At 41.6% G+C, this 27,034-nt stretch overlaps 2 protein-coding genes and 1 long non-coding RNA gene across 12 annotated transcripts in view; 2 read left to right on the plus strand and 1 right to left on the minus strand.

The window, feature by feature from the left end:
* Positions 1-338: 338 nt before the first annotated feature.
* LOC143265504 (uncharacterized) lies at positions 339-9,912 on the minus strand. Of its 5 annotated transcripts, XR_013040127.1 has the most exons (5): positions 9,022-9,911; positions 4,240-8,891; positions 3,801-3,833; positions 1,814-3,730; positions 339-763 (listed from the first exon to the last, which is right to left on the minus strand). It is a non-coding gene; the product is annotated as an uncharacterized LOC143265504 (long non-coding RNA). The 5 variants fall into 5 exon arrangements; XR_013040124.1 differs by having other exon boundaries at positions 1,814-5,939; positions 6,085-8,891; positions 9,022-9,912; XR_013040125.1 differs by having other exon boundaries at positions 3,801-8,891; positions 9,022-9,912.
* On the plus strand, positions 1,486-3,505 carry LOC100878550 (glutathione S-transferase 1-like). Its single transcript, XM_012281353.2, has 6 exons — positions 1,486-1,770; positions 1,844-2,005; positions 2,069-2,127; positions 2,191-2,332; positions 3,012-3,179; positions 3,260-3,505. The coding sequence occupies exons 1-6, from the start codon at positions 1,756-1,758 to the stop codon at positions 3,401-3,403; spliced, it is 690 nt and encodes a 229-aa protein (XP_012136743.1). The 5' UTR covers positions 1,486-1,755; the 3' UTR covers positions 3,404-3,505.
* ldd (lipid droplet defective) overlaps positions 7,037-27,034 on the plus strand; it is a 33,712-nt gene continuing 13,714 nt past the window's right edge. For 4 of the 6 annotated variants that reach the window (XR_013040121.1, XR_013040122.1, XM_076538035.1 and 1 more), the window contains exons 1-42: positions 7,037-7,175; positions 9,946-10,020; positions 10,092-10,315; positions 10,704-10,846; positions 10,920-11,050; positions 11,174-11,559; positions 11,618-11,932; positions 11,996-12,251; positions 12,322-12,519; positions 12,588-12,802; positions 12,873-13,083; positions 13,328-13,707; positions 13,971-14,253; positions 14,324-14,518; positions 14,579-14,796; positions 14,963-15,147; positions 15,229-15,770; positions 15,827-16,219; positions 16,280-16,933; positions 17,016-17,198; positions 17,252-17,334; positions 17,524-17,686; positions 17,880-18,061; positions 18,119-18,742; positions 18,888-19,018; positions 19,099-19,418; positions 19,491-19,683; positions 19,758-19,898; positions 20,010-20,333; positions 20,463-20,955; positions 21,010-21,130; positions 21,300-21,490; positions 21,549-21,687; positions 21,763-21,970; positions 22,539-22,679; positions 23,716-23,905; positions 24,061-24,258; positions 25,050-25,565; positions 26,089-26,261; positions 26,339-26,606; positions 26,665-26,764; positions 26,832-26,974. Coding sequence is in view for 4 of the 6 variants with exons in the window: in XM_076538035.1 (XP_076394150.1) it covers positions 9,958-10,020; positions 10,092-10,315; positions 10,704-10,846; positions 10,920-11,050; positions 11,174-11,559; positions 11,618-11,932; positions 11,996-12,251; positions 12,322-12,519; positions 12,588-12,802; positions 12,873-13,083; positions 13,328-13,707; positions 13,971-14,253; positions 14,324-14,518; positions 14,579-14,796; positions 14,963-15,147; positions 15,229-15,770; positions 15,827-16,219; positions 16,280-16,933; positions 17,016-17,198; positions 17,252-17,334; positions 17,524-17,686; positions 17,880-18,061; positions 18,119-18,742; positions 18,888-19,018; positions 19,099-19,418; positions 19,491-19,683; positions 19,758-19,898; positions 20,010-20,333; positions 20,463-20,955; positions 21,010-21,130; positions 21,300-21,490; positions 21,549-21,687; positions 21,763-21,970; positions 22,539-22,679; positions 23,716-23,905; positions 24,061-24,258; positions 25,050-25,565; positions 26,089-26,261; positions 26,339-26,606; positions 26,665-26,764; positions 26,832-26,974 (10,217 nt within the window). In the remaining 2 variants the exon portion in view is untranslated. Of the gene's footprint in view, positions 7,176-9,945; positions 10,021-10,091; positions 10,316-10,703; positions 10,847-10,919; positions 11,051-11,173; positions 11,560-11,617; positions 11,933-11,995; positions 12,252-12,321; positions 12,520-12,587; positions 12,803-12,872; positions 13,084-13,327; positions 13,708-13,970; positions 14,254-14,323; positions 14,519-14,578; positions 14,797-14,962; positions 15,148-15,228; positions 15,771-15,826; positions 16,220-16,279; positions 16,934-17,015; positions 17,199-17,251; positions 17,335-17,523; positions 17,687-17,879; positions 18,062-18,118; positions 18,743-18,887; positions 19,019-19,098; positions 19,419-19,490; positions 19,684-19,757; positions 19,899-20,009; positions 20,334-20,462; positions 20,956-21,009; positions 21,131-21,299; positions 21,491-21,548; positions 21,688-21,762; positions 21,971-22,538; positions 22,680-23,715; positions 23,906-24,060; positions 24,259-25,049; positions 25,566-26,088; positions 26,262-26,338; positions 26,607-26,664; positions 26,765-26,831; positions 26,975-27,034 lie in introns of those variants that run through there. The other 2 variants (XM_076538037.1, XM_076538038.1) reach the window with 2 other exon arrangements.

Here is a 27,034-nt window from a genome sequence, read left to right on the forward strand (position 1 = left end):
CCTTAAACTTCATTAAAAGTACTTAACATTACATAACATTGACCTTGTGATTTTAAAGTTTATTTTGCGGAACAATTTTCTGAAGTTACGTTCGATTATGCCCCTTGTCGATATCATAATTCAGTGCCGTAGCAAGAATAATGCAACAGGTGTGCGCACCCAATGTGTTTTTGACGTAAAATTTATTTTATGACTGCCCGCGAAATTGTCATCGACAAACTTTTTAATGGTTTTCTAAACGACCGTTTGAACGGATAAATCAGGGTTTCGTCAGAGAAGTTATTGCTCTTCAATGGGACTTTGGGATGTGGAAGTATGGGAATTTCAGAATAAACAACTTGTAAATTTTGAAATTTTATTTCGACTTTATTTAAAAAATAGTACATTACTTCTCGTAACATCTCCAAATATTTACAGTTAATTTATCGTCTATTTTTTTAGTGTAAACATATTTAAGAGAGACAAGGTATCATCAGCGTCGAAAGCACTGATGTAATATTTCCACCAAGTGATGTTCGTCAAGTACTACTATGTATGCCTTTAAGTATGTACATCGCATAAATCCAGGAAGAGAATGTTAGTGACTATTAGATCACACAATCCAACCGGTATAATAAGTATTCACTTTACGTATAAGCAATTAGATCTGCCTGCCTGGGGATTGGCAGTCAGAACTATTTTGCAGAGGTTATTCAGCGTTGTGTCATTCGGGATAGTAATTGCGACGTGTAAAGTATTCACAGCTTCTAGTAACACTTTGTTTCTGTAAGTAACCAAGTATCGGAAAATAAAAACTTATGGTTTTTGAATGGGCGTTGATATTTTCAATACGTTGTTCAAGTGTAAGAGTATAAAAGTGATTGTATCTGCAAATACGTTCTGGATATGGGTGTTTTTCATGCGTTTTATGATTTATATACTGAATAATATATTTTTCGATATAAAGTTTCAACAGAGATAACGTACATATGAATGATATTTGTTAATTTCCATATTCAATTTAACTTGTTTGTTTCAAATGCAAAAAGGATTACTTAATCGTTCTCGCGATTTATCATATAATGTAATATTAACATAAATACCAGTTTAAATAATTAGACATGATAATAGGTGTTACAAAAAAATTAGACGCTGTTTTTTCTTTAAAATGAATTATCTATTCTTGTGGCAATTAGTAGTTACTTAGCTGGATGACGCCAGATGACGCCATGGGTCTGAAATGGGTTTTCAGTAGATTTATAAGGGCGATGATTAATCCATTGCAAGTAAGACGTAGATTGGCTTCGAGTATTAGAATATTGAAAAAATCGAGTATTAGAAAATGCCGCTCTTAATTTGAAAATACTTTACAAGAACCGTGAAGAACATAAATAAAAAAGTAGATTGATATCAATACTTCCTTTACCTCAAGTGACATAGGAACTAGTTAACAGAGTTTACATGACCATACTCATTGCGGTAAACTGATTTTTGTTGCATGCTATGTATACAAATAGAAGATGCCGTAAGTGGGGAGATTTTATCTAGGTTGGTTATACGCGTTTGCCACACGAAATGCATATACGTATATTACGTTACACCCTAGAAACGGGAACGACTAAGAGATTATGAATATCTACATTTCGCCAATTTGTATACTGTTGTTTCGGAGCATTGGATTCACTGTTTAATGTAATCAATACCTTGTATACTTTATCTAATCAGTGGTGCTCGTATAATTTTTGGACCGAAAAAGAAATTATCGCGAGATAAATAATGAATGTGATAAAGGTACATCAACGCTTTCTGTACATATGCCGTCAACCATAATTACTCTTATTAGTCTGCTTGGTGATTTTTGCAGAGACACCTCTTCCAAAAGATGTCGAACGTCACTTTATATTCTCACGACATCAGCCCACCATGTCGTGCAGTTCTAATGACGGCACACGCGATTGGTCTGAAGCTCAACATCCACGAGATAAATTTGCTGAACCAGGATCACTACTCAGAGAAATATACAAAAGTAGGAAAACGTAATGCGATAAATTTTGTAATCCAAATTGTAACTTCTTCGTTTTGTTGCTAGATAAATCCTCAACAATCCATTCCAGCAATGGACGACAACGGTTTCTTCCTTACCGACAGGTAACGATATTTTCACGAATCTGAATCTCTGTCGTTTGCATACTAACGTCGATTTTGTTGCAGCCACGCTATTAACTGCTACTTGGTGGGTAAATATGCTAAGGATGATTCCTTGTACCCGAAGGATCTGCAGAAACGCGCCTTAGTCGACCAGTTCCTCTACCTTGATGCGGGACTACTCTTCTACAACGCGAAAAATATTGTTGTGAGTGATTTTCTGCATAAAATGCAGCTTGCTAAGAGGGAATAATTTATCCATTGATGTAATTAGCGAGTGACCATAGTTTTACTAATAATATTAATATCCATTTGCTGTTGCAAACTTGTACATTTGAAAATTTGTTAGCGTCTTCCTAGAATCTATAACCCAGTACTAGGTTTCTCTGCCAGGACTTCAGCTTTGGTTTCTTTCGCTTTAATTAAGAGAAACCTACTAAACGTTTCACTTCTCTCTGCAAGCTTTTTTATTCATCGAAAACAATATAACGCTTATTACGCGCTTATACGATACTTGGTGTATCGCTGTTGATGGAGTTAGCATAGACTAAGGCACGTCCATCGGGGAGGCAGATTAAGTCGCGCGAAAGGAGGTTAATGCGATTCGCCTTTCCGCGAGTACATGCGCGCAGGAGTATTATGTGATACGGTAGGAGTTTTTGAGCATCCTATGCACCTTTTACAGCACCTAATAAAGTTGGCTAACTGCACATTTTTGTCCGGGATAGGCCAACTACCATGCACATACTCTTTTCTCTACTCATACGATACACTTGCAAACTAATTTTTTACTTTCGAACATTAGGAAGATATTGTACTTTAAGGTTACCGTTTGCGAACCGACTGCATGGGGTATATTTTCAATTTTCTTTTGTGACTATTTGCAGAAACCCATATTTCAACAGAGAACGAAAACGGTTCCCGAGGAGAAAATGGAGCGTATTAACGAAGGGTTCGACCAGTTGAATAAATTATTGGAGGGTAAGAAATGGCTCGTAGGAGATTCTTATACTCTCGCGGACATATGCTGCGTAGCAACCGCATCGTCAAGCACCGTAAGTTCTCCAACTTCTACTGAAACGAGTTCGTCTGAATCTTCAAAAATTGGAACACGTCTTTTGTTATGTTTTTGTAGCTAATAGTGAACATCGACAACTATCCGAATGTAAAGGCTTGGCTACAGACATGCGAGAAGGAACTACCAGGCTACAAAGAGTGCAATGCAACGGGAGACGCCAAATTTAAAACGATTGTTCGCTCCATGATGTCAGCGAAATAGAACTTTCTTCTCTCTTATTGTTTCTAGATGTAGGGTTACGATATCTGAATTTTATTAACACGTTTATAATTATTATTTTACAATAAAGTGAAAACGAGGAGACATCATTGTAAACAGCCCTTTATTTAGAAACGAATTATTCGCTCGTTGACTCGGTTTTGCGCAATTCGTGTTGCCCTTTTGTCCACAAAGCGTGGCATATCATTCGCCGGACACGATATTTCCCGGAAGGGCAGATAACTCGGTGTGCTGATTAATATGCTTTCTCTCGTGTCATCTTCTCTTTTGTTTCCCTTATGTTTTGTCCGGATGCGTTATCGTGGACACCTAATCACGTGTTTAAAATTCAACACTCGTACTTTGAAATTGCGATCGCGAATGATAACTTATTTTTTACCGAGATAATGTCATCTAGGGCGCAACGTCCTTTCTTTCGAAACCGTTATGAAACAAAAGCAGAAATTATCGTTTGTTCCACACACTCTTCTCAAGATCTGTTAGCGATTTTTTAACTGTAAAAACTTGTAACCGGTTCCGAATTCAATGTTTGCTAAGTGTCCGACTGTCCGTCTTGCGTGATCGTGTTAGCACGTACAAGGAAGTTATGTTTGATCGGTACTCGCTAAAATTTATAGCCTGTGGTAATTCTTAACGCACTAAAACGGTGTTCAAGACAGCTTGAAAGTGTTCACGTAATCTGTACGTAATCATCGACATTGAACCTGCTGCCGCAGCAGAAAACGCATCTCTTCCTATCGTTCCTTGACAACTGTTTTCATCTTTATCGTGTACTTTGGACACCGTGTTATTTGACTATAATTTGCAGAAATTAATACCTTCTATTTCCGGCGATTTTCTTGCTTAGCACCACTTAATACATTTTCTCTGATTTGAGCTGTGTACACACGTGAACGAAGCTGCCACGAGCGAATCTTCTTTCAAGCGCTTTGTGACGCGTTTCGTTTCAAGAAACGCTTATCAAGCTTTGCATTCGATAGTTATATTAGACTTCTGAGGGGGAGGAGATCCTATGTTTTTGGAATTTATTCGAATGAGATTGTTTTTTTCTGAACGTAACTTTTGTTACTTGCGGAGGAGCATTAACCTTAGCACAATTACGTCCGATCAAATCGTAGTCTTTAACATGATAGGTGAATCAAATCGTGAGTTTCGCAATATCGACGACCCGTTTAAATGTTTGCTTGCGTGTACGGTATTGTTGAATGTGTACATTGTATGGAAAACAGCATGATCATGGGAAACGAGCTCGTTGCCACGAGAAGTCGGTTAATTAGCAAGCACTTTACTCGTACGTTGTATTATTCGTCCCGCGAGTCGCTTTTCCGGTTTCTCTCCTCCGGTGTATTTTCTGTTAGGTAATCCATGACGCGCGCGGCGGTACAACCAAAAACAGGTCTCTCCTTCTTTTACCTTCAATTCTCATCCCGTCTTTGACGCAATCTTGTCTTTCTTTTTTGACGCGATCACCGATCAGCGTAATACAACGCAACGAGCAGCATTCTCGATTTCCACGAACCGAGATGCAGCGGCCAGCTCGGAGGCCAACCTCCGGTCAGACTGGTTCTCGCTTTTTGGCTCGTTTTTTAAATCTAACCACGTGGCTTTGTATTTTTTTAGATTCGACCATGCGGGAAGAAGAAAATCGTTCGAATAGAACCTTTTTCAGATTCGGTTACGAGGAATTCCGTCACCCGCAGTAGGGTCTAATAGGATTACCTCCTGTGGCTGATGAACGGAGCAAAGAAAGGACCAAAACGTCCTTTTATTCTGCTAGGTCGGTACTAGCTGAAAAAATGATTAGCATTCTTTTGCGTCCCGCAGGAATATTTATAGAACGCCTTGCCATCGAGTCATTAATTTTAGTGTTACGGAGTTTAGGCGGTCCAAAACGTACTTTATGAGAACTAGTTCCGAAGAACGCTTCTTCGGAAAGCTTAGGCTTCTCGTTATACACGACATTTATTACCGATTCTACATGCAAGAATTATGTGATTAATTCTGCAGTATAAAAGTTTTCCTAGAACCGACGTTATTCTCCATGTCCTGTGCGAAAAATTTGGACGAAAAATATATGGAGACGAGTATTTGTTTCTTTGTCAGTAAAATTTTGCTGTAGGATTTGCGCAATTCTAATCGCCTCACTTAATACCGTTTTAATGAAAATTGATGACTGGAGGGAGAAATGTATAATTTTCTACGCTGAAAAACGCAACATGTTTATTTCCTCATATGACAACGCAAAATTTTCTAGCCTCGTACACGCAACTGATAGTTAATATAATGATATTTGCTCGTTTTAGACAATTGGTGTACTCTGTTAATTAATGATAATTGATAGTTTGAATAGTTGAAACGAATAAAATTAGCAATATATTTTGTGTAAGTAGATGTGATCAGTTCCAATGAAACGTTTCGATACCATGACCGGGGTCAGTCGATCGACCTGCTTGTCTGAAGTCACGATCGCTTCTATTTGCTAAACAAATCGAGCTGTTGAACACTGTTAACGTTCTTCCTGTATACAAATATAACCAGTTAGTACATAACCGTGAAACGTATTCCGAGTTTGATTCTGTCCTCGCAATTGATTAAATAGTTTGCTTGCATGAAGACAAAAGAAAAATATTAATAGTTAAATCGGTACATTGCCATGCATTTACCGTATATTGAATTACTATGCGTCAAGTCAATATACGTTGCTTTCTGATGAGTTAGTCCAATGTGTCAATAGCACTGTCAATAAATACTGTGACTCTGATATGTTGATGCTAAGTCCCCAGTGAATAAATCACACATAATTTTGACTAATATTGTGGACGAGGGAAATGAAACTGCGACACCAATATACTCATCAAAAATCTCTAATGGCTCGTTAGCGAATCTTTTGCGAATCAAAGAACGATTACAGTTTCCGTCGAAGTTCAGTTACCGTTCCCAAAGGTCAGGGTCACAAACGAAAACTAGAGAAGCGGGAACGAGTTTCAAGTCACGCATCTTGCTCCTGAAAGATTTTATTTAGCATTCACGAACATCGCTCTCGCTTTCTGTCGAAGGTCGCTTCGAACAATGGCAAAAGTTCGATTATCAGTTCGTAGGGATCATTCGATGATCGAACACACGCTTGATAACGCTCGGCTGTGTACGAGCCTATAAATACATATTCACGAACGGATGTTGAGGCATTGCTAAGGTCCACGTGGTCGTGGATCACGGTGGTGGCAACAGTCGGCCTCCGACCGTCGTCCAAGTGTGCATAAACGTGAACCCGGTGTGTTTCTTGTCTACGAAGCGAAAAAGCAAGAACAAGCAAGGTCTGGAAGCGAGGGAACAGGCCGGGACGAGTTCCCTTTCGGCTCGTTTTTTCTCTTTTCGCTCGGACGTGTCCGAAGGAAGTGTTCGTATTTGATTTTGCAATTATTCGAAATCGGAGGGAGCTGTTTCGAGACCGTGTGTATTTCACCGTGATGAGCATCGAGGGTGTCGCGAATCTCCTCGTCGCGACTAACTGTTCTCCTTGATGCTTGGTCATTCTTAAGCAATCACCGGATTAGTGTTAGGTGCAGCGTTTCCTTGCGTTCTTTTTAAATTCGTTTTTTCGCGGTCTGGCAACCGCGGTTGCACGAGTTCGCGACCCATCGGATCGATGAGGTTCGAGTGATATTACAGCCGGTGTTGGGCTTTGTGCGCCGATCTAAGCGAAAGCTGATCCATCGATCCGGTCTGTTTGAAGGAATTCACTGAAATAGCAGGCGTAAGTTGACATCGTATTATGCGAACGGGCCTCACTTGCAATTTATCGATTCGTTTATCGATCAAGATTATTTCGCCAAGTATCAAACCTTGTTCCAAACCTGACTTCAAATTACTAGAAGTTACAGAACTTGAAGTGTTATTCCGAGCAAAACTTCATACATTTGTCACTTATTACGTTACCTCTTATAGTTACGTGAGACAGTGTTTATATGTTAATTTATTTCCTATCCATTATGTATTTTTCTAATTACTTTTCAGCCCGAAAGTAGGTGTAGATCCAGTTGTTCTAGAATTAAGCGAAAATGTAAATGGTGGTAGATTTAATGAGGAGGCGTTCGTTGAGCAATTTGTTTCAAACGCGTTTTCTCCTTGCGGTCGCTTTTCCAAAATGTAAATTCACCACGGCCTTGTATATTCGTGCGGTTTCCAGTTTGCAATTCAATCGTTGTTGCTGATGTCCGATATGCATAAAGATGGAATTTTAAGCTTGCGATTCGTACGAAATTCGATCAACGTTTGGACTAGAAAACAAACAAGATAGAGAAGATTCGTGGCCGTCTCGAGGATCCTTTCTTCTCTTTTCGTCGATCAGCAAGGTCTACGCGTCGATGGGATATTGAAACTTGCTCGACCAGCTGCACTCCATTGCAATCTGTTTAAATTTCTGAGAAAAGTGAGGTTGCTGTTTACAGCGATTGTTCTCTGCCACCGTTCCTGCGTCAAACTGAATTTTACCGCGTGTTTCCGAAAGGCTGGAAAAATCTTTGCTTCCAGATAAACTTAAGATAACTCCAATTAATGTGGACGATACGAAAAAATTTTGTTCATACTTTTTTAAGTAAATTCGTTTTTTAATTAAGTTCACAAGAATTTTCAAGTTTTAAAATACAGAAGACATTGAAATTTTTCTCCACCCTTTTTGAAATGCCCTGTAGAAATCCTATTAAGTTTCAGCATAGCAGACATAGTTTACGAACGCAGTGAAAGTGCACCATAATCTGTGACGCGTTAATGAACGAAACTATCTTCCTAATTATCCTTCAACCTCGAACAAGTTTCTATGCAATCCATTATATCTGTGTCACTCAACTTTTCTTTCGTTATGATTTCATTCGATCTCGGTGCAGGAGATGAAAAACAAAAATGATTCGCGCGTAATTTTTCCTGTTCGATTTATCGTCAAGATCTTTTATTTATTACAAGATCCTCCGTGTCTTTTCACTGTCATTTTCGTCGCAGTAATCGACGTGTAGATACGTTTTCGCAAACGTCTTCGCGATGTCTAGGATTATACAAATGACACACCGGAGATGGCATTTCCTAAATCAATAGTTACTCCGCATCTCCTCGTAATCTTGAATTCAAATAATAATAGGTATGCAGTCGAACGTGTGTATCCATGTGTGCGTTTGTACACGCCACACGATTTGGAGGTCGATCATTGAGGATGTAAATGCATGTTGTTCAAGGTGTTTCCTTTTTTCTCCTCTTTTTTAATTTTACATTAAACATGTTTATTGATTGATAGTGCTGCATCGAGACGAGACTTTCTACAGATCGTTCTTTGATCATTTCCAGATTCATCGTAGATAAATACTTGTCGACCTTTGAATTTTAATTTCACAACTCGCGATCGAGTGCTCCAGGGCAAATCGATAGCTCGCTTATATTGAAAATTTGATGGTCCGTTCTTTAATTTCATAATTGAAATATCCTGAAAGTCGGGAGGAAATTAATTAAAAACCAGTTGATATTCGCAAGTTTATAAAATTTAGATAAGTCCTCGACTCAATACATCGCGAATAAATAAAACATAAGCGAATGGTTTAAAATTGAATACGTACATAACAATTGTGCCAGCGGTCATTGAATTTCATGGAGGTAATTTGAATGACGAGTTAACCCGTCGTCGTTGTTTCATGAATTCGACTTTAAATCGAACCGTACTCTCTCGGTCAACTTTCGAACTCGTTGCTTGAACCGGAAATACGTCATGAAACGAGTGGATACGCGTTGATGTGTACAAACTATCGACTTCGTTCTTGTGCGAAAGCAATCCGTTCGGTTCATTGTTTTGTTTCCTCGCAATGAAACCTGGTGCAGCACGCGACAGAGCGAGGCACATTTCCGGTTGCCGGTGTATCGACAGACACGCTTGTTACGCTCTTCAAATATTTGTTCTGCCCTGCGCTGCGTGATGTATCAGCGAGCGGTTTCATCGTATGATCTTGATTTATAGATCGCGGCTTTGCCTTCTCTGTGGTTTCGTCATTTTCGAAAACAACTATCCTGAGTCTCGTTTTTCCCTCTTTCGCCGACAACAATGCATCCACAAAATTGCATACAAATAAGAGCCGTGTATCAACGGTATCAAAGCAGAGGTTCTTTTATGGAAACAAAGAACTGTACTTTTCAATCGCTTTGAATTTTAGTGAAATTCGTAGAGATGGTCTGAGAGAAATATATGTTCATTCAGATACCTCTATCGTAGGATCAGATTTTTATAATATTAGATCTCTTTGTTCTCAGATTCTTATACTGTCTGACGTCTAAAATCTCTGTTGCATCAGTCCCAGATTTTTATAGTGCAACTTCCACAGTTCCACATTCCTGCATACTCAGATCCTCACATGACCAAGATCCTCAATTTAGATTCCTATGTTTTGCACCTCCATCCAAATCTTCAATTCGGAAACCTTGGTATCTCTACACTTCTATTCTTAGTATCTATAGTTTCTTTTTTCCTACATACATAATTTATTTTGCAGGCCGCAATCAAGATGAGGATCGACCAGATCGGTCTTCTGCTATGGAAGAACTACATCGTCCGAAAACGCCAGCCGGTAACTATATAGCAAGTGGTCGTTTAGTTGGGACAATTGTTTAAGTCCTATACACAAACTTGGATGTTTAGGGAATATTGGCGCTGGTATTCGTATGGCCAGTGGTCGTGTTCATGATCCTGTACACGATTCGGGACAACGTGGACCCGAAGTACTATCCAACTTGCCAATTTCCAGCGAGATCGATGCCGCAGAATGGACTGCTGCCTTTCGTTCAAAGTTTCATTTGCAGCCTCGGCAACCCCTGCGATCCCCTCGCGGAATACGAAGAAGTTCCTTCTTACAGAAACGCCACGTTAGTGCGGAAAGTTTGAACGATTTTTCTGCAAAAATTCAGGCCTCTAATGCATTGTGCCGTTCGTAGTCGAAGAAGATTTATCGTGTTCGGATTAAACTTTCTTAAGCGGCAGCGAACGGAGAAGCGATAGGAATAACGTTAATCCCTGCTTTTCTTTATCCTTGCCCGGAACTTTTTTTATGGCTATATCGTACTTTTATGGTTATGTATATCGATTTCAATTCTTGTACGTTTTTCGCTATTACTTCTCTTTCGTACGACCTTATTAACTAATAATTTATTAACTTAACTAAGTTTCCTGCGTACGTGTTAATTTTTTTTATAAGTACAATTTGAGATGTAAAATTCTTGGAGATTTATAAATTGCAAACGAGATGTATTACAGTCTAGGTTCGCTGGTGGTGGAGTTACAACCAATGCTCGATAACGAGACGGTTCTCTCCGCCGTGAGTACGTTACCGAATAGTATTCAACTCCTAAAATCAATGGCGCAAATACTAACCAGACCGGAAATCAAGGCGTTGTTCGGTACGCATGCACGATTTTCCCACTTGCTATCTCGGCGACACACGGATTCACATTGACTATCAAATTTGTCTAGATCGTGGCATTCGATTGGGCGATCTGTTCAACAACCACGAGGAAATCAAGAACCTCCTCAGGCTCCAGATGCCGTACGCGCGTGAAGGACTGATCGACGAATTGTTCGAATCGTCCATAAAATTATTATATGTTAGTACTACATCTCTTACTTCCATTACACTTAACTTCCCTCCATTACACTTAACTTTCTATAATAAAATTATACACATTCTATTCTCTTGATAAAAAAAACCACCCCCAACTTCTTTTTAGCTAATCGAGGCATTCGGTTCCTCCAACATCGACGGGGTGATATGTTCTCCAGAAAATCTAAAGAAGTACCTGATTTTACCGAAAGAGGAGGACTACGCGGAAATCTCGAAGATCCTCTGCGACATCGATTCGGAAATGATTCCCAAAATGCTCGAAAGTTTGTCCAAACATCTTGACTTTTCCGGTCTCATGGAAATGGTGGACCGTGCAATGGCGAAGTTTCGCGACTACGATTTCTTCGAGGACTTGAAACGGGCCGTCGAAACGATTCTAGATCTGAAGGTCGTAATGAAGTACGTCCCGGAGTACTTGAGGATACGTCGATGGCTGCCGAAGATGATAATGGTCTTCAAGAACGTCACCTTCAAGGACATCGATCTTACCTTGTGAGTGACGAAGTGTATTTCATTCGGTCAAGAGAGATTTTTACCGACGTATTTTCAGCGTGAACAAATCGTTGACGATTTTGGATCCCGTGTTCTCGGCGGAGCACGATTGGCCGATAGCTCGACGAGTTTTCCTCAGGCTGCAGAAGCTGTTGGAGCTGGCGAAAGAGATGAAGGACGATCGAAACGGTAATCAAACGGACGATTTTTTTACGATAATAGAACGATTGAAGGGTTCCATGCGAGCCGTGTCGCTGAATATTGGAAACAACGAAAATTTCACTAAGATCATGGATCTGAGCATAGCGATTCTACACGATGGAGCGAAGCTGACCAACAAGATCATAGAACGTCACGTGGATGAGATTGAATTGTAAGTTTTTCCAGATGCTTTGAAGTTGTCACAGGTGTAAGCACAAAGGAACTCTCTTTGCAGATCAGTCGAGATTTTAGACGGGCTGAAAGATTTCTTGTCGGATCACGTTCTAGCGACGTTGAGTTACATTTTATCCTTCACGCAGGCGATCGTTAAGATGATACATCATGCAGCCATCATTCACGAGGATGTTCCTTATAGGATATACAATATCTCTTTAAACCACAAGGATACCGTGGAGAAGCTGTTGACCAACGTCGATCCGAACGTCTACCGAACTTTCATGCGATCGTTCTCTAACTTAAATTTTGTGGAGGTTGTTTCAAGATTTTATTGATTATATTTCTTTACACATTCAGAAGATAATTGTGGACGTGTCTGTCTAGAAATTCGTGGGCAAAGTGCGGCAGAGCAAGGTGGAAGATTTTTTCTGCCAGGAGGAGATTCTAAACGAAGTCTTCGAGAATTTTAAGGACGCCAAAGACGAGTCGAGTTATATCAAGGAACTACTGTGCAGCGATCCTGGGAAGAAGTTGATCGCCGACGTATACGGCGCTTTCGAGTTGAAGGAGTTCGAAAATATCGTAAGCATTCTCTATTCCCACGAACAGAAGCACTATCGAACCATTGTACAGAAACGTAATGCTGACAGATGACCGACTCTTTATCCGCCGTCGTCAGCATGGTGCTCAAGCAGGTAATCGGTATCGAAAAATCGAACCTGACGTCGGTCGTGAAAAGCGTAAAAGGATTAGTGTCGTATTTGGAATCACCGACGCCATCGGAACCTGACTGGTCTGTTTTTAAATCGAACGAAGCGTGGACAGCTGCCTTCAAAGAAACTGAAGCTCAAGGAAGACTGAACGTGTGAGTGTTTTTCCGATCTCCAATTTGGCGTTTAATACCTTGTAACGATCTTCTCTTTTATTCTCTTCAGCTTGGGGATACACTTGAGCATCGCGAAAATGATCGGCTCTCGTAGCTTAACTTATGCGACCATCCGACCCGATTTAGAGAACATGGACATACTCGCAGAGATTATTTTGCAAGACTTGAGGGAGAATCCGACGAGTTGGATCGGAGAAGTCAGACGTCGTAAAGCGCAGCTGATCGAGTCGTTCTACTTGACTGTAACCGATAAGGATAAGGTGAACAATTGCGAATAAATTCTTTTATTAACCCATAACCTCGAGTCTTAGTACTTGGCGTTGTAAAGAATCGGCTCGTTGAAATTACGAGGCTGTTGCACGATCTAGAAGACATTTCCATAAGTATTTATTTGATTACCAGCAATGTGGATGCATTGCTTTCGTTGTTGCGAATAATAAAACTAAAAATGATGGTCGTTCATATATTTTATTTTGAATAAAATTTTTCTTTTGATTTTCTTAGGCTTTGAAGATTTTAGAATACGACAATTTCACTCGCACTTACTGCACGGATCCCAATCCTCCTGCCTTATTAAATTTTCCAAAAGGATCAAACGAAACGGTGCTGAAATCACTCGTCTGCCGTTTATCGAAGTCCGTGCAAACTGACCTGGAATTGAATATCACGGAGATCGAGCTGAGAGAGGACGCTCGTTACTGGAAAAAAGGATCTTTCAACTTCACCGATTTCAACGCTAAAACGATCGAGATTTATCGGTACATCGATACTCTGATTCATCAAAAAGATACCGATTACGATTTTACTAATTTAGAGAAATTGAAAGAGGACTTTCGCACGTCGTGGAGCATCGATCTGTCGATAAAAGATGTTTTCGAGCTGAGGTACGCAAGTAATTAAAACAATATTATTCTGTTCGTAATGCAATTTTAAAACTAGGTGCTTTTGTGAATGGAGCTACTTCTGGAAACGATAATTATACTCGTTTGAAAATGATTTTTCAAAATTGAACACCTTTAAAATTCAGAAATTTCATGAATTCGAAGAGAGGGAACTGAAAATGAGCGATTATGGAATGACCTAATAGGCATCGCTCTTTCCGACCGACAGGCGTTTACCCTCGGTGACACGTAACATCTTTCTGCAGCGTAGGTTTGATCTGCAAGTTCTTCAGCGTGATGGAGAGTCCTCTCTTCCGGACGAAAAGTGGATGGACGGAGATGCACGCGATGGGTTGGGCGTCATCGGTAATCTTCGACAACGTCGAGAGGATCGTCGATCAAATTCAAAGGAACGATCACGTGGCCAAGCTCTCCGAGGTGCTGGAGGACATGCCTCAAACGGAAATTCTGTTGAGTGCCATTCTACGAAATTTGTCCCCGCTGATTCTCGACGTGGTCGACATTATCACCATGAAACCGATCCACCTTGTAAGTTTCCTTAGCGAGCCTGAAATTCACTCAGCATCTCTACGAGATCGTGTTCTCTGTTGCTTGCTAGATATCCGTTCTCGACGATTACAAATTCCGCGAAGAACAATGGCCGTGCATACAAAACGAGAGCGTAGGGGCCGCCATGGAGCTGCGAAACGGCACTCGCGAAATTGTGCGAGAGATCGAGAGGATATCGTGCAATCCGGCTTTGTTCACTCAAGAATGGAGGGACCAACCGGTGTTAACAAGGGCGCGAAAGATCGTAAGTAGAGAGAAATAGATTGTAAAAGAATGGGAGTTTCATTTTAAAATTGGATGTCAGTTTCAACGCGACAGCGCGGTGCAACTGCCTCCTTTTAATTGGACCCTGGGCTACGGCAAGTTCCGCCGACTGGCTAAGAAGATGGACGATCTGATCAATAACGCGAAGCAGGTTGCCCTAGCCGAACAACCGAACCTGTGGGAACATTTGGAATCGCTCGTACCGGAAGTCAAGAGCATACTGAACGAAAGATGGCCGGACGTGAAGAGCGATGCCAGGTGAGATTCTTCGTTCGCTGCTACAGATTTTGTGAAACTTTGAGCTTTGAACATAACTGCTGTTTCGCAATAGTTTTATGTCATGAAATTACACGAGACTTCTCATGTTTCGAAATCGGTTATCTGATAAGTTAATAAAGTAATCATGGACGTGTTTGCAATTTAGGAGCACGCTAGACTATATAGATATGGAGCTCGACAAGACCGTGTCAGCTTTCCAAAGCAACCTCTCCGCATCTGGTGTTTGGAAGCCAACGATTGCCATCCAGGATCGCGTTCTTGTGCTACTGAAATTTCTCTCTCACGTTGTTCACAAGACCACGAAAACCATGTCTGAAATTCTACGCGACAGTGAGTGCTAATATATCAACGATGCTTTCACCGCATCTCACGTAGACAGACAAATCATCGAAATTGATTTTCTGTTCTCAGCGACTGAATCGATTCCATCGCAAACATCCATGACGCTACATTTCTTACCGCTCATGGGGTTCAATAAGAGAACGGCTATAGCGATTTACTACAACCAGTTGCCTCATATCTTGGCCACGTTGATAAACGGATTATCGGACTCGCAATTCGACAATCAGGTGGTGCAGTCGTTTATGAACAACGGCGGTGTCACTTGTTCGCAGATATTCGAATGGCTGTCAAATTTCGTCGTCGGTGTCGATTCGGATGACTATAGAATATTAAAAAATTTCACTTGCGACCTTGATCCTGATAATTTCAACTCTTACACCGACTTGTACATGGCTGAATCCACTGTCTGGAAGAAGCCCACCAGCAAATACCGAGCTCACACGATGAACGCCATAGGAGACGTGTACGAATTCGGGCACGAAACGTGGAATGTAGTGAAAGACTCGAAAGACAAGAACATCAAAGTCGAAGTACCATTTTCAACGTCTTACTTAATGTCCACCATTAAAAAATTGAAGGAGACCTTAGAGGACTATGATACAAAAACCAAGGTACATTATTTTTGCCGTAGTATTCTCAAATATTTGCAAACGTAAAATTTTTTCAGGTAATAAAAGATAATTACGAATGGATGAAGCATAGACTCTTCGTGGAAGGAATTTCGGAAGCTTTGATCCACATAGCTAACGCGATGAAGAGTATGAAGGTACAAAATGGTCGCGTGAACATCTGGGACTTCGTCGAAAACAGCGACGTGAGGCAGTTGCTGAAGATCCTCGACGAACATCCCGAGGAGACGATAGCTTTGGTAGCCAGCCTCAGTGACGCTAATCTGAATACTGGTGGCTTCATGTCGTACGAAAACGTGAGGAATCTCGTGTGCCACTACCGTTTTCGTTCGAGTTACTGGTCCACTCCGAACAGGACACGATTCCTGCAGGAGGTGTGCTCGTTCGACCCCTACCAATTGCTGAAGACGGTCACCAGCGAGGAATATTACGTGAGTAACATCGTATCGAGTACGAGTAAAAGTTTGGTTGCTAACTGTAACTTCTAACAGCTCCTCGTGACCGGACACAGAAGTACCCTGGCGAGAGTAACACCTCTAGGCCCATCTCTGACCAAACTGTTGGACGAGGTCATAAAGCTACACGAAAGGGAGCCAAATTTGATCGTGCAGTCCAAAATCTTCGGTTCAACGACCTGGAGGAAGCTCTCGAACGAGACGTTGTCTGTCATTCGCAAAACCGGTGAAAGCTGGGCGCACAAATACGTTGTTGAGTCGAGAAACAGGGCGCATTCGAAAACGGTCGAGTCGATGGGTTCGGCTCATCCTTTGGTGAAGGTGTTAAACATGTATCAGCTTCTTGACGCTACGGTCGAGCTGTTGACCGGCGGGGATATTTGGCAAAAGCTACGAGTCATCTACGAGAACTCGAGGGTGAAACCAATCTTGACTCTGATAGAGGACATACCGAATCTCGTCGTGAGCTGTGTTGACACTTTCGTGAAGTCGGAGAGATTGAACGATTTCGTGGAGAAGCTTACGTTTGGCAAGCTACACCCTTGCGACATCGACAAATATTTGATCGTACCCAGTTTCGTGAGGAAGAAAGTTCTCTTGTCGAGCGTCACCAACTTCTGCCAGAAGATCGTTTACGCTGATAGACAGCTGACTTTGATCGATGTATTGCCCCTTGACGCCAAGCACGAGGTACATTTACCCTGATGGAACTTACTAGGTGAAATTATCCTTACAAGTTGTAACCTTGTACAAATTTGTACGAATTTCGTAGGAGAGTCTGGTGACTGGATCCGGGGAATTCAACGAAACTTACTTGATGGAAAAATGGGACCATGCACAGTCGACGATCATTCGAATCGCGTCTGAAGGAGTCAAAGACTTGAAGGCACCCTTGTGGTGGACGTCCTTCAAGGAGGGCACCTTCGAAGACTTTTTGTCTCATTACAAGAAACAGGTACGTTCTGAAGCTTCAGAGAAATTATCTAGTTGACGATGGCAACTTTTTAGGACTCGAGAGCATTGGCTCATCTGGTGGTCAAAAAGGTCTTCACGAGCTTGAGGAACATCATGAATTCTTACGAGAGCACCGAGTAAGCATCAAATTAATCTTTTGTTGTTTATAAAATTTTTTAACAGAATTTAATGATGTCAATGCTTGTCTCTGATTACCGAAAATTTTGAACCTAGAGCATACGTGACAAATAGCGGAATTCATCCGCAATCAACGCGCGGAACTCTTGAATTTCAAACACTAAATTTATCGAGAGATTTGCTTTCAGAGAGTGTTCATGGTGCGTCACGTTCCCTCTCGAAATTCTAAACTCCCAGCTAGTGAACCATCAACTGTACTCGAAGCTGCTGTGTCAGCTGAATCGATTGAAGGTGTCGGAGATTCATGACATTTTGATGCGCGATTTCTACTGGAACAAAACCGCCAGCATGGTGAGAAACAGTTGCACTCGTGATCTATAACAGTGATGGGTAGGTCAAGTACGAACGTTGATGGGAGCTTACCATTCGATATCTTTTCTCCTTGCTATGATTTCAATTTTAGAAATCTGAAACTTTAAATTTTTTAACTAAAATTTGCCCACTAACGTCCAGATAAGTTTACAAAATTTCGAACGCATTTCAGGTGAAGAACTACAGGTACCTAAACGTGAAACGAAGCAGAGGCGAGTTTTTGAATACTTTAGAGAGTACTATGAACTACGTGGTCGACATCATAGTGAATTTCCAAAACGAAACCTATAGGGATAGGATAAATCAGTGCTATCATAATTTTGTTGGGCAACCAGCAGCCAGTAGGCCAGGATTGTAAGTTTTATAAGTTCCCACCAAAAAAGTATGACGATTAATAAACCCCATTTCAAGGTACGTGTCCATGGCTCTGGGGATTCTGGACTCCCTGCAGAAGAACGTGTTCATCCTGGACACGGCTAGAAACCACAGGAACATCGATGCATTGTCAAAACTGGCAGAAATGTACGTTCCAATTTGGAAGTCCGTTCGTGATGTGGTGAAGTCGTCAGACGTCGACGACATCGACGCGTTTCTACCTGGCGCAATGATCAACGTGAATGCGGTCTTGAACTCTCGAAACGACACTCTCTGTCGAACGAAGATCGAGTGTCGCAACTCGACGATACTGTATAATTATCTGAGCTCGAAAAGAGCTGGCAAGGCGTTCCGTTACGACCCGAAAGCCTCGAGTTATCATTCCATCATGGAGATCTCTGATCGATTGTCGCGGAGCTTGGATCTGGATCGCATCGATCGCGATCGTAGGCAATGGCGTATGGAAGCCACGTGGAATTTAACGTGGCTGAGGGAGATCCTTGGCCACTTGTCCATCGTTATCGAGGAGAGCGGCAATCTCCTTGATGTTGCCAGTAAAATAGACTTTCAGGACGTTTCCAACGTTCTCGGTGTCCCCGATGTCGTCGACGGTGTCGTTAATATATTGAAGGATAAAACCGTGGACAAACTTTTCGACGGGTAAGAACCTGAAATTTTCGAATTTGAAAAATCCCCAACTCTCAAGTTGCCAAATTACTCGATCTCGCAACAAACTGCTGTGGTCATATTACCCGGCGTTCTCCACCATCTATCATCCTAAAGTTCTTATTGATTTTGATATTAGGATGAAAGAGATAGTCGAAGATGTGAAACCGTTCATCTCCGATCAGAGCGTGCTGGACGACATTCACAGCATAATCGTGGCGCTGGAATCGATGGATATCTTTAAGAATTTGGGTCTCCTCGATATGAAATGTAAGAGAAACTCACACCTGTCCCTTCCGGAAATGTATCCTGTTTGATCTCGTTGAAGAGAAACGATTCGTATTTTTCAGACGTTATCAGAGACATGTTCGACAACTGGGACGTGGTAAGATCGTACTTGGTCGACAAGATGGGAATTTCCAATGATGTCGCGTTGATGCTGAGCCAGGCGAAGATAGACATGATTTCCGTTTTCATGAAAGAGAGAAGGGCGCTCAGTTTAAAGGAGATCATTTGCTCGCCCAAGAAACTCGACGACATGTTGAATTTTAACGGCAGCATCACCGCCGAGGAAGTTAGCTCCGCGATTTGTCAGTTCGAGGACTCGCAGACGCAGAACGTGACGATAACCCTGATAAAAAATTTAAATTTTAATTACATCTTTAGCACGGTTAGTATTGATTCGCTAATTAAGAAGAAATCGCGGCTCCTTTTGGACTACGAACGAAGTTCGTTGTTTCAGTTGAAAAGTGCCAACGTGAAAAGTATACTAGCCAATGCAAACTTAACGGAAACGGAAGGAAAGATGGTGCTGAATAATCTCGGAGTGGCTGCGGAGCTATTGCCATTCTTCAGGGACAAACTTTCCTCTAAAATGCCGCTGGCAGAAGCTTCGAATTCGAACGTCGAGGAAACAACAGATCAAACAGTCTCCGGTAAGTTATGCAAAATTTCGAAATTGAATTAGCGTGGTTTAAGGATTCAATAAATATTCAAATGCATCTCGCAGCCTCGAAGTTTCTTCAAGATTCTAGCCAAATGCTTTGTGGACAGCCGATGGTTTCCGACAACGGGGATTTGTACAAAATTATTTCGAAGATCGAAGACAACAGCAAGGAGTTCGACCAGGAAGAACTAGATTCTTTGCCCAGTTAGTATCAATGATAATGGATGATCAAACATTGTAGAATCTGCAATACATTGTAGAATATAATTTGATGAATTTATTTTGTAAGAACTTTAAATAATTGTTCTTCTCCAGCCGATTTCTGCAGGAACACTTACAAGGGGATGGTCGCTATGGGTGGCGGTAAAATCATATGGTCCTACGTTAAACCCCTGCTACGAGGTTACATCCTTTATGCCCCTAATACCACCATAGTGAACGAAGTGATGGCATTGGCTAATAGAACGTTCGTAGAAATGGAACATTTCGGGATATTGATGGATAGTTTCGAGAAAACTTTGACCTCGTTGGCGAACCTCTCCGAAATGAGCGATAGTCTCAGGGAGCTGCAGGACATAATGTCCTCCGATGTTATAAAAATAGCGATCAAATCCTTCGGCGGTGGCAATTTCGAAGGCGGTAAGTTCAAAGGACAATCTCCCACGTAATATACATCAAAGGATTTTTACCCTTTTATTCAAATTATTCTCCCTATTTTACGATGGACATAGAGATGCAAACAGGCTCGTTTTTTTAAATCTCTTTCAGGAGATTTCACGGATATGAATCTTAGCGAGATCTCGTGGCGACTTAAGAGGTCGAAACGTCTGATCACGATGGTCGGTATGTTGAATGATTTATTGGAGTGCGTGCTCGTGGATCGAATAAAGGGATTCCGGACCGAGAAGGAAATGGAGGCGGAGGCAAGAGTTCTGATGGGGACACGACAATTTCTAGCCGGTGTTGTTTTTTTGGATAAAAGCTCGAGGTCGGAGAGATCCTTGGATCATCAATTACCCGAGAATGTTGTGTACAAGATCCGAATGGACGTCGATTATGTCCAGTCGACCAAGAGACTAAAGAACCAATTTTGGACTCCTGGTCCGGAGAGCAGTTTTATAGAGCACCTCAGATATCTCCGAGGATTCATACAACTGCAGGACTCCATCGACAGAGCGATCATTAAAACGAAGAGTCAAAGAGATCAAAATTGGCAAACCATGACTCAACAGATGCCGTATCCTTGCTGGAAGGATGTACCGTGAGTACACTTCTCAACCTCTTAATACTTCTTTCTAATTATTCAAAATTACAGCTTTCAAACCACGTTGTACGAGTCCCAGGGTATTCAGGTCTGCTTCTTCTTTGCGCTGATGATGTGCGTCGGTGCTGCTGTTAGACACATTGTCTGGGAAAGGGAATCTCACAATGCTATGGTAAAACACTTTTCTGCTTAACCCGCTGAAAGTGCACTGACCCAGATCAGGGTAACCATAGAGTAAAATTAAGTTTCAAAACTTTTTAAGATTTTCATAAGATAGCACGGCAAGATTTGGAAAATAAAACTGCAGGAGAATTAAATTATCTAAAGTTTTTAATTTTTAGGTGATGAGCGTGATGGGGATGAAACCTTGGAGGAACACCATGGCCTGGTTCATAACAACGTTCGCAGAACTGTTAATTGTGATGTTCTCCATCAGCCTGGTGCTCCTGGCTGGGAAAATCCTACCGAAGTCTGACCCTTCGTTGATCTTGATCATGATGATCGATTACTCGTTCTCGATCGTTACCTTCTGGTGAGACTTCATCAAATTTTATGCAAGAGAATTCTTTTCTAAGTAACTTAATTTTCAGTTACATGATCTCGACCATATGCAGCTCAGCAAGTTTGGCTGCCATCATCACTGTAGTAATGTTCCTGTTAACATTCATGCCGTACGTCATCGTCATTGCTATGGAAGCTGTACTAGGTCTCGGTTATAAGCTTCTGATAGTAAGTTATCTCATAACTTACATTATATATTTTATAACAATTCTAGGATAAATACTGACTCGATAAAACTTTCAGTGTCTCAGTATGTCGACCAGTTTCTGTTACGGCTGCTTGTACGCAGCCAGAAAGGAAGTTCAGGGCACAGGATTAACTTGGGGCGAAATGTGGCAGGAATCTAGCCCCGGTGATTCGATGTCTTTGGGTCTGGTGCTTCTAATGATTGCCTTCGATGGCTGCCTTTACGCCTTAATCGGTTATCTGGTTGCCAAGTACACGAACTCAGGTAGAGACTAAAACATTACTTGCGAAAAGACTAAACCTGAATTCTGTAGAATCGATCTTTCAACGTCTGGTGGAGGTGTCGCGAGCCCGTAGAATTTCTACTATTCTCACACTTTTTTTTCTTTTTTTTTTAAGTTTGAATTATAAGCTCGTGAGGGTGTATCACACAGAATTTTTTTGAGATTAAAACAGAATATGTGTGCTCTATGGTGTAGGTATTCGGGACTTTAAGTGTTCATTTCTGTGCTGTTTGTGTTACCTATCTGATGTCATTTAAAAAATTTAAAAGCTGCAGAGTACGGTGCAGAACAAGTGCATCGATCGCTAACCCTTTTTGTCAAAATATTTAACTGACCTTTCCTGAAAACGTGTTCAAAATGATAAGAAAGGGTTACGTCGGTGATACTTATCGCGCCATGTGTAACAACGCGGAGGAGTTTTCACGAGCACCTGGTTTTGCGCACTTTCACGAAAAGGCAGGAAAATATTAGTGACTGTAACGTGTCCCTGAAACGACAGAAGTCAAACCCGGTGAGTTTCTGGAAAAAACGAGGCCAATAATTTTCCAGGCAGGGGCTTTCACGATTTGAGGTCCCGTAGCTTATGGTGGGCCGACACACATTCTCTATATGGCAGGCCGAGCTACCTCGCCTTCGTCAACAACCTCTATTTCACTAACGACGTTCTCCACCCTTCAGCCACTTACCAAGGTATCGCACTCGCCCTCTCTTCCGCTATTGCACGTTGTTTTTTGCTTCCCTTTTCTTCTTTCTTTATCTCGCTTCCGGTATCTTTCGCGCGGGTTGTTTTCTTGTTATGCAAATTCTGGGAATTCTCTGTTTGCGCGAGTACAAGAACCGCGGAGGCAACAAGCATCGAGAACATTGCCGTAACTAGCTGGGGATCAGAGCGCGTTTGCTGATAAATCAAATCAAGGATTCTTCCAAGCTACAAATTTCTAAATTCGATTCTTCAAGCTGACAAATATTCAAGTTTCCAAATTTCTAATTTCTAAATTTTGCAATTCCTGAATCTTCAAATTTCCAAACTTCCGCATCTTCAAATTTCCAAACTTCCACATCTCCAAATTCCTAAATGTCCACATTCTCACACAACTCACGTTTCTAAATTTCCACATGTTCGAAAGACTATTAAGTTCCGGATCCCAAGCTAGTTACGTCAATGCAAGCAGTTCGATTTTTATAAACGTAAGTCATTTTGTTTCACAAGCGAAGAGCAGTTCGAATATTTAGATTGCACCGAATATGCAAATTTCTGTAGCTACTTCGTGAGCGGGACGCTTAATTTATTCAATGCTGCAGTCCGAATGCATTACGAAACTGGCTTCCTGGGAAAATTCTTCGTGATGGTTCCCGTACAACTGTTTGTTCGAATTTGATGTAAACCCAGCCAGGGTGTCGGGATGTTTTAGATATTTATATTGTGCACGCATTACAGTTCTCTTATATTCTACGAATGAATGCGGTCTCTGACGGTTGCATGCTCCGCATGAATTACAGAATTTCATTTTCCTTCTGGCACCAGGAATTCGTACAAAATTGTATATTTATCATTAAGCGAATTCCGTTAGGAGCATCCGCTTTTTGTAAGAAAAGACGTACTTTATTAATACGCTTACTCGAGGATTTTGGTAAATCAGAGGGTAAGGCTTGCTTCCCGATGCAATTTTCTCTTTGTATCGATTTCTACTCAGAGATGCATACATTTTTTACATTACGAGCGTAGACGAAGACAGCGATGTCAGCAGTTTGACAGTCAGCGAGAAGCAAACGGGGGTGAGATTCGAGAGTGTCAGGAAGGTTTACAATACGGATCAGGGCGAGGTTGTAGCCGTGGATGATTTCACGCTGAAACTTTGCGAGGGCGAAGTCACCAGTCTTCTAGGAAGAAACGGCGCTGGGAAAACAACAATCATGTACGTATCCAATCCTTTAAAATAATTATTAAACTCGTTCGAAATTATTTTCTGATCAGCTTCTTCCTTTATCGTTCGGATACCATGATATCCATTCGCAAATGGCGGAAATCCGGATTCATTCTCATCTTTTGGAGTGTGTACTTTCGTTTCAGCAAGATGCTGACGGGGATGCTGGCTCCGACCACCGGTGAGATTTGTTTGAACGGTGAAGAGGGCTGCAAACCCGACATAGGGGTTTGCCCTCAGGATAACGTGCTCATCGGCGCTTTGACGCCCAAGGAACATCTCATCTTTTACGCGAAACTGAAACGGCCCAGGGAAACTGTTACCATGCAGCGGAACGTCGATGAGTAAGTTCATCGACAAATTATTATTCTTTGATTAACTTATTGCTATATCGAGGACGTAAAGATTCAGAGACAGGCAGGTAGGTATGGTAGATAGATAGGCTAGATAGGTAGGCTAGATAGGTAGGCTAGATAGGTACCTAAGAGTGTAGGCATACAGGGGTGGGATAGAAAGATTCATAGATATTGGTACGTAGGTAGGTATGGTAGATAGATAGGCTAGATAGGTAGGCTAGATAGGTACCTAAGAGTGTAGGCATACAGGGGTGGGATAGAAAGATTCATAGATATTGGTACGTAGGTAGGTATGGTAGATAGATAGGCTAGAGAGGTAGGCTAGATAGGTACCTAAGAGTGTAGGCATACAGGGGTGGGATAGAAAGATACATAGATATTGGTACGTAGGTAGGTATGGTAGATAGACAGGCTAGATAGGTAGGCTAGATAGGTACCTAAGAGTGTAGGCATACAGGGGTGGGATAGAAAGATTCATAGGTATTGGTAGGTAGGTAGGTATGGTAGATAGATAGGCTAGAGAGGTAGGCTAGATAGGTACCTAAGAGTGTAGGCATACAGGGGTGTGATAGAAAGATTCATAGGTATAAAATTTAATAAAGATCTGAAGAATATACGAATCTAAATATGTTTCAATCTGCAAATATAAAAATTTGTGACTACAGAAATCTGGACATATTGATATCGTGTACGAATATGGAAATACAGAAAGACATGTCCAGATCCAAAGTAGGTGAACGCCTAAGCTTAACGTCTTATTGTAAAATTCCGTTTGACAGAATGTTAACGTCGCTGGAGCTGGGCAAACAGGAACACGAGCCAGTGTATCGTTTGTCAGGCGGTACAAAGAGAAGGCTCTGCGTGGCTCTGGCGTTTCTAGGGTCTCCAAAGCTGGTGATCCTTGACGAACCCGGCGCAGGTGTAGATCCGGCTGCGAGACGAAGGATCTGGCGTTTAATCGATCAGCACAGAATCGGCAGGACTGTCATTCTGTCGACTCATCATTTGGACGAGGCTGACATGTTGAGCGATACCGTTGTGGTGATGCACAAAGGGAAAATACTGTGCACGGGATCACCTTTGTCTTTGAAGATGATGCATGGTCGTGGTTACCGACTCTTGGTGTCGTTTCCCAGTGATCGCGAGGATAACACGGATTCTATCGAGAGGAAGAAATTGGAGACCTTGAAGAGCGTGGTCGAAGAGGTGGTGCCCAATGCGGTCACTAACGAGATATCGGGCACTGAGGCTGTTGTCACGTTGCCTTTCCAAGGGAAGAATGGAATTAATAACAAGTATGTTAATGTTGATAAAAATTACTAATATGGAAATCTACTGTTATTCAGAAAGAAAATGTTAAAGTTCCTAGTTTCAAAATATCTGAAGTCCTAATGTGGCAGAACTTGAAATCTCAAAGTTGTAAATGTACAAAGTGTAAAACTTGTCAAGTTCAAAAATTCCTAAATTTCAAAGTCCCAAGGTTCCAATCTCCTAAAGTACCAAACACTCAAAGATCAAAAATACCGAAAACCCCAAAGTTGCTAAATTTCAAAGTCCCAAAGTTGCAATCTCCCAAAGTCCCAAACACTCAAAGACCAAAAATACCGAAAACCCCAAAGTTGCTAAATTTCAAAGTCCCAAAGTTGCAATCTCCTAAAGTCCCAAACACTCAAAGACCAAAAATACCGAAAACTCCAAAGTTGCTAAATTTCAAAGTCCCAAAGTTCCCATCTCCCAAAGTCCCAAACACTCAAAGATCAAAAATACCGAAAACCCCAATGTCTAAGTTCACCATCTGATTTACCAAACTGACATTAGCATTGCGCAAGCTGCCAAAGTATTGGAGGACAGCCGCAAAATATTGGGCTACTCCCACTTCTCCCTGGAATGCGACACCCTGGAGCGGGTCTTCCTGGACCTCTGTTCGCGAGCAGAGAACGGATCGGTTATCAGAGTCAGCCAGGACAGCGTGACAACAGTGGATCACGTCGGTGCGTAAATTGACGCAGACGATATATCCCCAGAAAAACTGATCTCTAGTTAATGTATGAAATTTAATATACCACAGGTCTAACGATGCCCAAAGAAGGCGTAGACCTGATCGACGTTGAACCCATTTTACATCCTTCCCCTATTAGACAGGTGAAAGCCTTGCTGAAGAAAAGATTGTGGCATTTCAGAAAAGATTGGCTGACACTTTTAGCCGGTCTTTTCTTGCCAACAATGTTCGTCGCGGTTGCAATGGGATTTTCTTTGATCAGACCGCCATCCGAGGATGAGCCTGCGCTTGTTCTCTCTCCGAAATTATACGACACGCATCCAACTTACTTCTACAGGTATATAAAACTGTTAAAAAGCTAGTTATTAGTACTGATATTTATTAATTTATTTTAGCATCGACGGTAGCGAGGATTCGTTTCTGCAGCACGTGTCTCTTCAGCTTCACGATCGGTTTGGGGATGATTACGCCGGAGCGTGGCAGACGTTGCCTAATGTACGATGAGAAATTAAACGAGAGGTATTTTATAAGTATTTGTTTAACGCGATTGTTGTTTAATCAGGACACAGGAACGTGCCAGTGTTTGGACGGTCAACAAGTCTGCCACGGTGTGTCGCAAGCGGTCGAGGGTCTGTTACAGGTTTTACCTGGTAGACCCACACTTGACTGGATAGTGTCCACTCATCAGGAGTATATAGAGAAAAGGTATCTCGAGGAAAAATATTTCATCTAAAGCTATAGTTCGTCCAATTCCACTGTAACGAT

Source organism: Megachile rotundata, chromosome 12 (genome assembly GCF_050947335.1).
Source record: "Megachile rotundata isolate GNS110a chromosome 12, iyMegRotu1, whole genome shotgun sequence".
Lineage (NCBI taxonomy): Eukaryota > Metazoa > Arthropoda > Insecta > Hymenoptera > Megachilidae > Megachile > Megachile rotundata.

What these genes read in the sequence shown, in the direction of transcription:
- LOC100878550 (XM_012281353.2), top strand. An exon ending in ACTCAGAGAAATATACAAAA is followed by an intron (nt 2,006 to 2,068) that starts GTAGGAAAACGT and finishes TTTTGTTGCTAG; the next exon opens with ATAAATCCTCAACAATCCAT. An exon ending in GGTTTCTTCCTTACCGACAG is followed by an intron (nt 2,128 to 2,190) that starts GTAACGATATTT and finishes ATTTTGTTGCAG; the next exon opens with CCACGCTATTAACTGCTACT.